Source organism: Amblyraja radiata, chromosome 34, assembly GCF_010909765.2.
Source record: "Amblyraja radiata isolate CabotCenter1 chromosome 34, sAmbRad1.1.pri, whole genome shotgun sequence".
NCBI classification, from domain to species: domain Eukaryota; kingdom Metazoa; phylum Chordata; class Chondrichthyes; order Rajiformes; family Rajidae; genus Amblyraja; species Amblyraja radiata.
In genome coordinates, this window is record NC_045989.1 from 9106537 (window position 1) to 9118865 (window position 12329).

The 12329-nt window shown below is 44.5% G+C and overlaps 1 protein-coding gene across 3 annotated transcripts in view; it reads right to left on the minus strand.

The window, feature by feature from the left end:
* paqr5 (progestin and adipoQ receptor family member 5) overlaps window positions 1-12329 on the minus strand; it is a 77761-nt gene that overhangs the window by 16423 nt on the left and 49009 nt on the right. For all 3 annotated transcript variants that reach the window (XM_033050551.1, XM_033050553.1, XM_033050552.1), the window contains exons 4-5: window positions 1610-1815; window positions 245-371 (exon numbers count right to left, since the gene is read on the minus strand). In XM_033050551.1, the coding sequence (XP_032906442.1) occupies window positions 245-371; window positions 1610-1815 (333 nt within the window). The remainder of the gene's footprint in view (window positions 1-244; window positions 372-1609; window positions 1816-12329) is intronic.

The following is a 12329-nucleotide window of genomic DNA, read 5'->3' on the forward strand; positions in this document are numbered from 1 at the left end:
TTAGGGTCAAAGTGTGAAGTCATAATAAAGTCATAAATAGGTCAGAGTTGAGGCCTTTTACTAGCAGTGAGCTTGGAATGTCGATGTTCTCAGACAATTTGGATGCAGCCATTCTGTACAACGTCCTTCACTCTGTTAGCAACGAATAAGTGAGCAACAGGGATCTAATGGTCATTGTGATCCCCCTGGCTGTTGCACCAGAGTCAGCAGGAACATGGAGTGACGCTGTGGTCAGCCCGCTTACCGGGAGTAGCACGACAGACCGGTGCAAACCACGGTGTTGAAGACGGCGAGAGGCATGAACCACTCGTGGAAGGTGCTGTTGATCCACTTGTCCGGCATGATGTAGGCTGCGTAGACCGTCGCTGAGCCTGAGGGGGTGGAAAACAATACAAAGAGGTCACTTGTACCTGACCGGTTTGTAACCTGGGTGCATCTCCTCAAAGTGTCTCCTGTGGCATCCCACTAGCGTAGGCAGTGGTTTATGTTTATGTGGTTTATGTGAAGGTTCTCGACCCAAAACGTCACCCATTCCTTCTCTCTAGAGATGCTGCCTGTCTCGCTGAGTTACTCCAGCATTTAGTGCCTATCTTCGGTTTATGTGAAGGGACAGGTAATGCTACCTCTCATTGATAGGGTAGGGACACTGCAGTCAGAACCAACATTTGTGGCCCACTGTGACTTACCACCAGCAGTAGATGGTGAAAAACCTTCCCAAATCACCACCGTCCAAGGGGTGACGGTATCAGACGTGAGATAATCAGGTCCAGAGGTTGATTAATGATGATGATAGACTGGTAATTTCTGCCGTGACTTGGAGGGTGAACCAGAGTAATGACCCCAGCAGATTCAGGTCGGCTGCAGGAGGTGCCCCCGGGACACCAAGATGGCCTGGATGAGGAGAGGAGAAGAGAGGGACGTCGGTTCACGGGAACTGCTCCAGTACATCGAGCACACAAGCCGACCGGACTTTGGACTTTGTATAATAGCGCCAATAATGGCTGCGCCCGCATGTGAAATGTATGCAAATATAATTTAATTGTGCAGTTGCATATGGGACAAATAAAGCACTATTGACTATTGAGAGGAAACGGCAGGCAAGAGGTTCCCAACTTGTTTAAGAAGGAACTGCAGATGCTGGAAAATCGAAGGTACACAAAAATGCTGGAGAAACTCAGCAGGTGCAGCAGCATCTATGGAGCGAAGGAGATAGGCAACGTTTCGGGCCGAATAGAAGGAACTGCAGATGCTGGAAGATCGAAGGTACACAAAAGTCTGAAGTCTGAAGAAGGGTTTCGGCCCGAAACGTTGCCTATCTCCTTCACTCCATAGATGCTGCTGCACCCGCTGAGTTTCTACAGCATTTTTGTGTACCTTCGAGGTTTCCAGCTTCCCTGATTTTGCTGCCATTGAGACAGTAGTGAATGAGGACTTGGGAGTAACCATGTCAAGTTGCTACAGTGGGATTACTGCAGATTGCAGCCGCATTGTTCTAGTGTTGGGGGAAATGAATATAAACCAACAGCCACCGTTCTTGCGGAGCATCAAGAGACACTGAGAGCACATCCAACACCACGAGTTCATGTGTAGTCAATGCAACAACTCTCACCTAGGCTGTAGAGGCTCAGAGCACCATAGTCGAAGAAGAAGCAGATATGCCTTGCTCGAGTGGACATTGAGCTAAACGTGTGGGCACAGCTTGAGGTGAAAGGATAGATACAAGCGGTGACCATGAAGACCAGGAATGGCCATGTGTAAGCTTCGTTCCAGAAGTCCAGAGTGTATGAAAGGGCCAGCAAGTTCCAGACAAAGTACCTGCAGAACAAGACAACATGTTAATGCAGAGTGAAACTTTGCAGTAAATCCATCTCCCACATTTGCAAGGGTGACTACACTTCAAAACGCTCCATGGGCTGCAAGGTGCTTTAGGAGGTCCTGATGGGGGTCAAAGCACAATTAGGAGTCAATCTTATTTCCTCTTCTTTACTCCCGACTTACAAGTTGTCCTTTGTATTTGACTTGCAAGAAACAGTCTTAGTGTAAGACATGAGAAGATAGAGTTCATGGAACGTGCTGCCAGAGCAGGTAGAGACAGATATGACTGTGGTGTTTTTAGAACGGTTTTAATAGTAAGAAGCTTTTAGATAGATACTTTTGGATATGCTGAGAATGGAAGGTTATGGACCATGTGCAGACAGATAAGATTAGTTTATCTTAGCATCATGTTCGGCACAGATACAGAGAGAAGGAATAGGTGACCTTTCGGGTCGAGACCCTACTTCAGACTGATGCCAGGGGAGGGGACGGGACAGAGATAGAATGTAGTCGGACACTGGTGGGAGACTGGGAAGGGGGAGGGGATAGAGAGAGAGCGAAAACAAGGGCTATTTGAAGTTAGAGAAGTCAATGTTCATACCGCTGGGGTGTAAACTACCCAAGCAAAATATGAGGTGCTGTTCCTCCAATTTGCGCTGGGCCTCACTCTGACAATGGGGGGGGGGGCAGGACAGAAAGGTCAGATTGGGAATGGAAGGGGGAGTTAAAGTGCTGAGCAACTTGAAATGTCTCTTCAATGTCTCTATTCTGCACACTAGGGACAATTTACAGAAGCCAATTAGCCATTGTATCTGCTTCCACTACCTCTCATGGCAGTGCAGTAGGTGCACCTACACTCTCTGTGTAGGAAATGTGCCTCACAAATGTCCTTTCAACTTTGCTCTCGTCTTAAATCTGTACCCTCTTGTGTCTGTCATCACCACCCTGGGAAAAATGACTCTATTTACCTTTTCCATGTCTCTCCTGTATGCTTCGATCAGGATCTATACTTTGCTGAAAATTGCAACGATATCCCCTCATTCTGATCAACAATATTTCTTACTGCGCAACACTCTGAATGCTGCACAGTCTCTCAGCACTCCATCGGAACAAGAGACAAGGTTTCAGGAATAAATCCCCAGGAGTTGATATTAACATGTAACCTCCTGATTTCACAAGCATCGCTACAATGATATTGCTGGTGATGTTAGTATTTATTGGTCCTTCTAAATTGGCATGGCTGTAGACAGTTAAGAGTCAACCATGGGTGGTATACAGCCATATTTGGAGCTCAAAATGGACAATGCAGGCCATCACTTCACTGGAGGTTCAGTGAACCAGAGGGTTTCACAACAATTCGGTTCGTTTCATAGTTACAGTCACTGATACCAGCTTTCTTCTGCAATTATGTGTGTTAATACAACAGATTGCGGGAGGCAAAAATATCACAATATTATTAGGTGCCAGAAGAGGTGCAAAGGAATAGATTTGCACAAGTGGTAGCAGAAAGGAGAGGTTGCAATTTGTCCTGCAGAGTTACTCCAGCATTTTGTGTCAACCACACACACATATATATTTATATACATGTGTGTGTGTGTGTGTGTGTGTGTGTGTGTGTGTGTGTGGGCGCATTCACACACATACATATACAAACACACATATATATATATACACACACACATACACATATATACAGTATATCACACACACACACATACGCACGCACACACACATATATACAGTATATCACAAACACATATCTATATTACTAAAAGTCTGTTCTTGACCGGTTTTGGCCATCTGTGCTACGATTTCCGAGAGAACGCAGCCACCTACGGCCGTCATTTTTGGCCACCTCGCTCAGAGCCGCCCTCCACCGCTTGTGTGCCGAGAATTCCCGTCGATTAAAAATGACAGAGATATTAATGTTTTTACAAAATTCCCCATTCTCTCTGCTGCCCCCGCTGGCGGCAGGGGGGAGGGACTATAAAACCAGGAAGTGGTGTGCCACACAGTCTCTTCAAGATGGAGGAAGGCAGAGGGTCATGTTTCTCTGAGCTGTGAATAACACTGAACACATGTCTACTCAAATGTAAGTGTCCTTAGTGGTTCTAAAATGCTTGCAGAATGTGTCTATTGGTTCTAAAGCTTGCAAAAAGTGTCTCTATTGGTTCTAAAGCTTGCAAAAAATGTCTATTGGTTCTAAAGCTTGCAAAAAAATGTCTATTGGTTCTAAAGCTAGCAAAAAGTGTCTCTATTGGTTCTAAAGCTTACAAAAAGTGTCTCTATTGGTTCTAAAGCTTGCAAAAAAAATGTCTATTGGTTCTAAAGCTTGCAAAAAAATGTCTATTGGTTCTAAGGCTTGCAAAAAATGTCTCTATTGGTTCTAAAGCTTGCAAAAAAATGTCTATTGGTTCTAAAGCTTGCACAAGGTGTCTCTATTGATTCTAAAACTTGCAAAAAATGTCTATTGGTTCTAAAGCTTGCAAAAAAATTGTCTATTGGTTCTAAAGCTTGCAAAAAAATGTCTATTGGTTCTAAAGCTTGCAAAAAATGTCTATTGGTTCTAAAGCTTGCAAAAAGTGTCTATTGGTTCTAAAGCTTGTAAAAAAATGTCTATTGGTTCTAAAGCTAGCAAAAAGTGTCTCTATTGCTTCTAAAGCTTGCAAAAAGTGTCTATTGCTTCTAAAGCTTGCAAAACAATGTCTATTGCTTCTAAAGCTTGCAAAACAATGTCTATTGCTTCTAAAGCTTGCAAAACAATGTCTATTGGTTCTAAAGCTTGCAAAACAATGTCTATTGGTTCTAAAGCTTGCAAAACAATGTCTATTGGTTCTAAAGCTTGCAAAAAAATGTCTATTGGTTCTAAAGGTTGCTAAAAAATGTCTATTGGTTCTAAAGCTTGCAAAAAAAGTGTCTATTGGTTCTAAAGCTTGCAAAACAATGTCTATTAGTTCTAAAGCTTGCAAAAATGTCTATTGGTTCTAAAGCTTGCAAAAAATGACTATTGGTTCTAAAGCTTGCAAAAAAAATCTATTGGTTCTAAAGCTTGCAAAAAAATTGTCTATTGGTTCTAAAGCTTGCAAAAAATGTCTATTGGTTCTAAGGCTTGCAAAAAATGTCTCTATTGGTTCTAAAGCTTGCAAAAAAATGTCTATTGGTTCTAAAGCTTGCAAAAGGTGTCTCTATTGATTCTAAAACTTGCAAAAAATGTCTATTGGTTCTAAAGCTTGCATAGAAAATGATTATTGGTTCTAAAGCTTGCAAAGAAAATGACTATTGGTTCTAAAGCTTGCAAACAAATGTCTATTGGTTCTGAAGCTTGCAAAAAATGTCTATTGGTTCTAAAGCTTGCAAAAAAAGTGTCTCTATTGGTTCTAAAGCTTGCAAGAAAATGACTATTTGTTCTAAAATGGTTCATACTAGTGCTCCAGAAAGCGTCCCCCCCCTCCCTCCCCTGGTTGGCTTGGGTGTGTCTTGAAATTGAAAGGCACTACTTACTGCAAATGGTGGCATGAAGTTGAAAGGCACTACTTACTGCAAATGGTGGCTTGGGACCTTTGACTTGAAGTTGAAAGGCACTACTTATTGCAAATGGTGGCTTGGGAGCTTTGGCTTGAAGTTGAAAGGCACTATTACTGCAAATGGTGGCTTGGTTGCTTTGGCTTGAAGTTGAAAGGCACTACTTACTGCAAATGGTGGCTTGGTTGCTTTGGCTTGAAGTTGAAAGGCACTACTTACTGCAAATGGTGGCTTGGGTGTGGCTTGGGTGTGGCTTGAAGTTGAAAGACACCACTTACTGCAAATGGTGGCATGAAGTTGAAATACACTACTTACTGCAACTGGTGGATTGGTTGCTTTGACTTGAAGTTGAAAGGCACTACTTACTGCAAATGGTGGCTTGGGAGCTTTGACTTGAAGTTGAAAGGCACTATTACTGCAAATGGTGGCTTGGTTGCTTTGGCTTGAAGTTGAAAGGCACTACTTACTGCAAATGGTGGCTTGTATGCTTTGGCTTGAAGTTAAAAGGCACTACTTACTGCAAATGGTGGCTTGGGTGTGGCTTGAAGTTGAAAGACACCACTTACTGCAAATGGTGGCATGAAGTTGAAAGGCACTACTTACTGCAAATGGTGGATTGGTTGCTTTGGCTTGAAGTTGAAAGGCACTACTTACTGCAAATGGTGGTTTGGGAGCTTTGACTTGAAGTTGAAAGGCACTACTTCCTGCAAATGATGGCTTGGGTGTGGCTTGAAGTTGAAAGGCACTACTTACTGCAAATGGTGGCATGAAGTTGAAAGGCATTACTTACTGCAAGTGGTGGCTTGGGAGCTTTGGTTTGAAGTTGAAAGGCAATATTACTGCAAATGGTGGCTTGGTTGCTTTGGCTTGAAGTTGAAAGGCACTACTTACTGCAAATGGTGGCTTGGGAGCTTTGGCTTGAAGTTGAAAGGCACCTCTTACTGCTAATGGTGGCTTGGGTGTGGCTTGGGTGTGGTTTGAAGTTGAAAGCCACTACTTACTGCAAATGGTGGCTTGGATGCAATGGCTTGAAGTTAAAAGGCATTACTTACTGCAAATGGTGGCTTGGGTGCATTGGCTTGAAGTTGAAAGGCACCACTTACTGCAAATGGTGGCATGAAGTTGAAAGGCACTACTTACTGCAAATGGCGGCTTGGGTGCTTTGGCTTGAAGTTAAAAGGCACTACTGTAAATGCACTTACTTCCTGTTTGCACTGTATATTGATTTTAGATAAAATGCTACCACTTGCCGCTGTGATTTTTGGCCATCTTACTCAGTCCCCCTCTGCTGAGCAGGTGCAGAGAATTCTTCCCATCAATGAAAAATAAAAGTGTTATTAGTTTTTTTTTAAATGTTGAGAATCTCTCTCCTGTCAATCACTCCATGAAAGCCACACCTTTTCCGGTGTGGGGGGGGGGAGGGGTTATAAAACCCGGAAATGTATGTGGGTGTGGCTCAGTCTCTGCAAGATGGAGGAGGGAGAGGTCACGACTCGCTGTCTTTAGTGGCTTTGCACCATACTTCAAATGGTATGAAAATGCACTTGAATTTGGTGGCCTTGCACCCTGCTTGAAATAGAATTTCAAGGATTAGCCGTGAGTCAACTACCAACCCACCAGCCGTGAGTGAGAGAGTTGCCAGCACAACAGGCTTGATTGACTGAGACGCCAGCCCAATAATCCATTTGGCGCACAATTTGCATACTAGCCCTCTGGAAACCAGTCCCTTCAGCCCACAACACCCATACTAGCGCTCCAGAAAGCCCCCCCCCCCCCAACTGGCCACCAATATTAGAATTGGTGGAGAGGTGGAATATTGCGTTGGATGCGCAGCCCTCCTGTATGATGCTGGGACCCAACGGGTCCCACTTAGTCTAGTAGATATATAAATCTGATGAGGAATGCTGAAGGTGCTTTACCGAGAGCTATAACCTCATACAACACAGATATGTCCTTTCACTCTTTGTGTCCCAGCCAACCATTAAATACTCATCTAAATGAATCCCATTCACCAATGGCCACTCAGTGGTTTTCTATGTGTTGGTGATGCAAATTCTCATCTGGATAATTCTGAAATGTTTGGAAAGTATCTGCCTCCACCGCCCATGCAGGCAGGGTGTTCTAGGTTCCAACTACCTCTGGGTGACAAATTTAGTTTTTGGATTCCCCCTCTGAACATATTATCCCTTACTCTAAACATCTGCCTCCTTGCTTTAGACACCAGCAGCCCAGTTAGTACAGCAGCTGGTAGAGCCGCCTTCTTAGAGCTCCAGAGACCAGGGTGCATTACCTGACCTCTGGTGCTGACTATGTGGAATTTGCACACTCTCCCTGTGACCACGTGGGCTTCTGATAATGGGAATATGGAGAGAATGAAACGAGATTTGTGTAAATGGGTGCCTCATGGTCATGGAACTAATGGGCTGAAGAGCCTGTTTCCCTGCTGTATCTCATTAAAACTCTATATCTTTTCTACAGGAAATGTTTACTCTCTACCCTATTATGCCCCTCATAATTTGTACTCCTCTAACAGGTCGATTATGGAGTTAATGCTTCTCAAGCTCCTGTACATCCTTTCTGACGGGACCGGTGACAAGAGAGTTTAGCCAGGGTGGTGTGGGTCTCTGATGATATTGGCTTCTTTCTTGAGACAGCGCCTCCTGTAGATCCCTTCAATGGTGAGGGGAATGCCCACCACTCTGCACTTTCCTTCATCCTTGGGTGTTAAGGGCCTGTCCCACTTGGGCGTCATTTGCACGTCATTTACGCGACATCATTTACGCATCACTACGTATGACGCGCGCAATGTGACGCGCACGTGATGCGCGCATGGTGAGCATTACGCGCGCATGGTGCGTGGTGATGTAGGCAGTAACGCGCAGCCGCGTGCGGCGCCCCAGGATTTTGAGATGTACAAAATCTTTGCACGCCATCCGCGTGACGCGCAAATGACACCCATGTGGGACAGGCCCTTTAGTCTTGCTGAACCAGGCTGCGATACAACCAGTCAGTAAACTCTCCCCCTACACCTTCAGAAGTTTGATGGAGTATTCGGCAACGTACCCAATCTCCTCAAACGTCTGAGGAAGTAGAAGCGCTGGTGAGCTTTCATTGTAATTGTACCAACGTGCTGGACCCAGGACAGAGCACCAGGGATGATGCAACCCTCTGAGATTGTCACATTTGTCATGGAAAGTAATAACGATCCACAATTTTATTAAACTCCATCACCTCCCTCCTGGGGTGGGAGATTGCAACCTTCACGTGGTCTGCCTTGTTTCGACTAATGCAATCAACCCGACGTGCACAAACAAGATCAAATAGAACAAGTTGACCTACAACTGTAGGCTGTGCACACCATACTCAAGAAGAAGAAGACTAAATGCATCCATGACATTTCCTTCAAACATCCCACTCTCCGACAGAGGAGATTCACCAGAACATTGGCTGGAATGGAACAATTCAGTGGTCAGGAGAGAATGGATAGACTGGGTTTGTCTTCTTTGGAGTAGGAAAGGCTGTGGGGGTGAAAATACAAAATTATTTTCACTGCAATCCATTCCATCATCATGGCCCACAATTTCCATCTTTATTTTATTGGCATAACATTAGGAGCCGTACAGCACAAAATCATCAAGTCCGTGCCGACCATCAATCATCCGTTCACACAAATCCAACATGAAGGAAGGATCTAATAGGATCCAGAGGGGTAATGTTTTTACACAAAGGATGGTGGGTGTATGGAACGAGATGCCAGAGGAGGTAGTTGAGGCAGGGACTATCGCAACGTTTAAGGAACATTTAGACAGGTACATGGATAAGATAGATTTAAAGATGTATGGGCCAAATGCAGACAGGTGGGACTAGCGTAGATGGGACATGTTGGTCGATGGGCAAGTTGGGCCACATTGTCTGTTTGCACGCTGTATATGACTCTATTAATCCCATTGTGTATTCTCCTTGCATTCCTCTACACTCCCCCCTTTTGTATTCCACTCACGTACACACTAGGACCAAGTGATAGTGGCTAATTAGACCAGCGACCTATGTGTCTGTCTGTGATGTGGGAGGAATGCAAGGCATCCTGGAGGAAACCCACACAGTCTTTCATCCATGCTTTGACTCCTTTGATGATTATTGCAGTGCTCTCCAAGGCACCCTCTGATCTCCCACTCACCACCGATCTGAAGCCACCGGCAGCTCTGTCGCTCATGTCCTCACTCACACCAATTCACATTCACCCACCACCACCGCACATGCTGGCCTCCAGTGGTACCCGGGTCAAGCAATGCTGACCTTTCCAAACCTCATCTTTACTTTCAAATGTCTGCATGGCCTTGTTGCCCCACATCCATTTAGCCTTCTCCACAATCAGACCCAGAGAGTCTTACTACGTGGAAACAGGTCATTCGTCCCAACTTGCCCACACCGGCCAACATGTCCCATCTACACAGGTCTCACCTGCCTGCATTTGGCCCATATCCTTCTAAACTTGTCCTATCCATATACATGTTGAAATGCTTCTTAAACGTTGCGATTGTACCTGCCTCAACTACCTCCTCTGGTAGTTTGTTCCATACACCTATCTCTCCTTGCGTGAAAAGGTTACCTCTCAGGTTCCTGTTAAATCTTTCTCCCCTCACCTTAAACCTATGTCCTCTGGTTCTCGATTCCCCTACTCTGGGCAAGAGACTCTGTGAGTCTATAAATCTAATATCTACATCCCTTTGATTCTGGGCTTCTGCATCTCCCCATTTTCAATCATCTCACCTGGTGAAATCATGCCTTCAGCTGCCAATGTCCTTAACATTTACCTTCTCTCCGTAAACCTCTCCAGACTTTGCTCAAAACTAGCCTCTTTGACGTCCCGTCCCGTTGTTTGACATTATATTGCCTCAAGATGCTTGACATCAAATTTTGTTTGTAGACATACCCATGAACTGCCTTGATTCACTTTTCTACCTTGAATGGGTTGCGTTGTTTCTGCTAGGCTCCATTTAATTAAAGAGCTTAATTTTAACCTGGTGCAATGGATTCTTTTTTTATGCTTTTATTTTGTTCACAAATATGAGATGTATTCTGCACCTTAGTAGCAGTGGTCAATGGTCAAAGCTTAGACTAAGATACCCTGCACTCACGGTAAACATGCTGGTGTTGGACATTTACTCATTGACTCTGTGCAAAGGTGCGTGTTATTGCCGTGGGGATAATTAGGAGGACGTTTGTCACCTCCTATTGCCTGTATTGCAGTAGCTAGCAAACTCTCAGAGTCCCTTTCATATTGCACCAAGGAGTTTTCTTGTTATATCATGAAAATGATTCAAAATATATTAGTGCCGAGGGAAATGTTGCAAGGTGATACACCAGGGTCAAGCAGGCTACTTGCTGCCTCCAATCTGATTTATCCATGTGTGTTATTGGTTCAGTAATAAAAGCCAGCAAGAGGGTGGCACAGTGGCGTGCTAGAGACCCGGGTTCGATCCTGACTACAAGTGCTGTCTGCATGGAGTTTGTACATTCTCCCCGTGACCGCATGGGGTTTCTCCAGGTGCTCTGGTTTCCTCCCACACTCCAAAGACATGCAGGTTTGTAGGTTAATTGCCTTTGGTAAAGTTGTAAATTGTCCCTAGTGTGTGGGATAATGGCATATGTATATTATATATTAGCATATGGGATGATTGCTGGTCGGCGAGGACTCGGTTGGCCGAAGGGCCTGTTTCGGCGCTATATCTCCAAAGTCAAGCAAAGTCTAAATCTACCTTCACATGGTCGTTTCCGTCAATTCCCTGCCAGTTTGTGTGCCTGTCTTTATGCCTCTTAAATGTTGCTGTTGTATCTGCTTCACAGTGGCTTCATCGCAATGACGGCACCTCAGAAAGGATGCCATTGACTGTCAAGCACTTTGAAATAAGCTGAAAGGAATGCGAAGGGCGCTATATGAATGCACATCCTCACTTCCCCTCTCCCTTCCGTCTGAGAATAAATAACCCTGCTCCTGTCAAGTCCGTGTAAGTGATTGTGTGCAGAAGATTCACTCCTGTTTTACTATTAACAATCTTGACCTTTGTTTCACTTTCACAAATGCAAAACAAGGCTTTGCCCCGACCATTGAAACAAATCAAACTGAAGTGAGTTGGAAACCAGCCACAACTCGATCATTGATGGACTAGGAACATTCCGGAGTGAGAAATTGCTGCTGCCTCCCGTTAGGACTGGCGTGAGGCGGCCGCATTAATTTGCCGGAAACCCTGCAGGCGCTGAGCAGATTGTCAACAGCTTTAGACAAACGCAGTGTGGCTTTTGCAGTTGTTCCAAGTGAATATTAAAGGGCCTGTCCCATTCAGGCGTCATTTGCGCGTAATTTATGAGACATCATTTACGTGTCACGACGCGCTCGTCAAGGTGGTAATGTGGATATAGGTGAAGTGAGGTTTTCATGTTCTCCAGAGATGCTGCCTGACCTGCTGAGTTACTCCAGTACCTTGCGTCCTTTTGTGGTAAACTAGCATCTGCAGTTCCCTGTCACTCACGTTTTCCCTTCCCTTCTGAAGGGTCTTTGACCTGAAGTGTTTGGCGTTTTCTCTTCCCACAGATGCAGCCTGGCCTGCTGAATAATTCCTGGATACTCTGTTCCTTATTTTACAAAGCACAAAAGTATTTCACTGGAGTGGCTGTGAAACATTATGGGATGGCCTGGGATGGCGAGTTTTTTGCCTGTTACATGAGAATCTTTCTTTAACAAAGGAAAAAAAATTACACTGCTGCGATCATTGTAACAATTTTTTCACAGCATTGTAACATGTAACAAAACCTTATCACGATATAAATAACATGACACACTGCCAAATAAATCGTTCCAGTTTCCACTATTGGTAATTGTTCCAATGTTCCCTTCAGCCACTCCCTGCTCTGCTACATTCTTTATACTTGACAAAAGATGTAAATGAAAACTCAGAGAACAGGAGAAAACATTTTCAAGCATTTCAAACGAA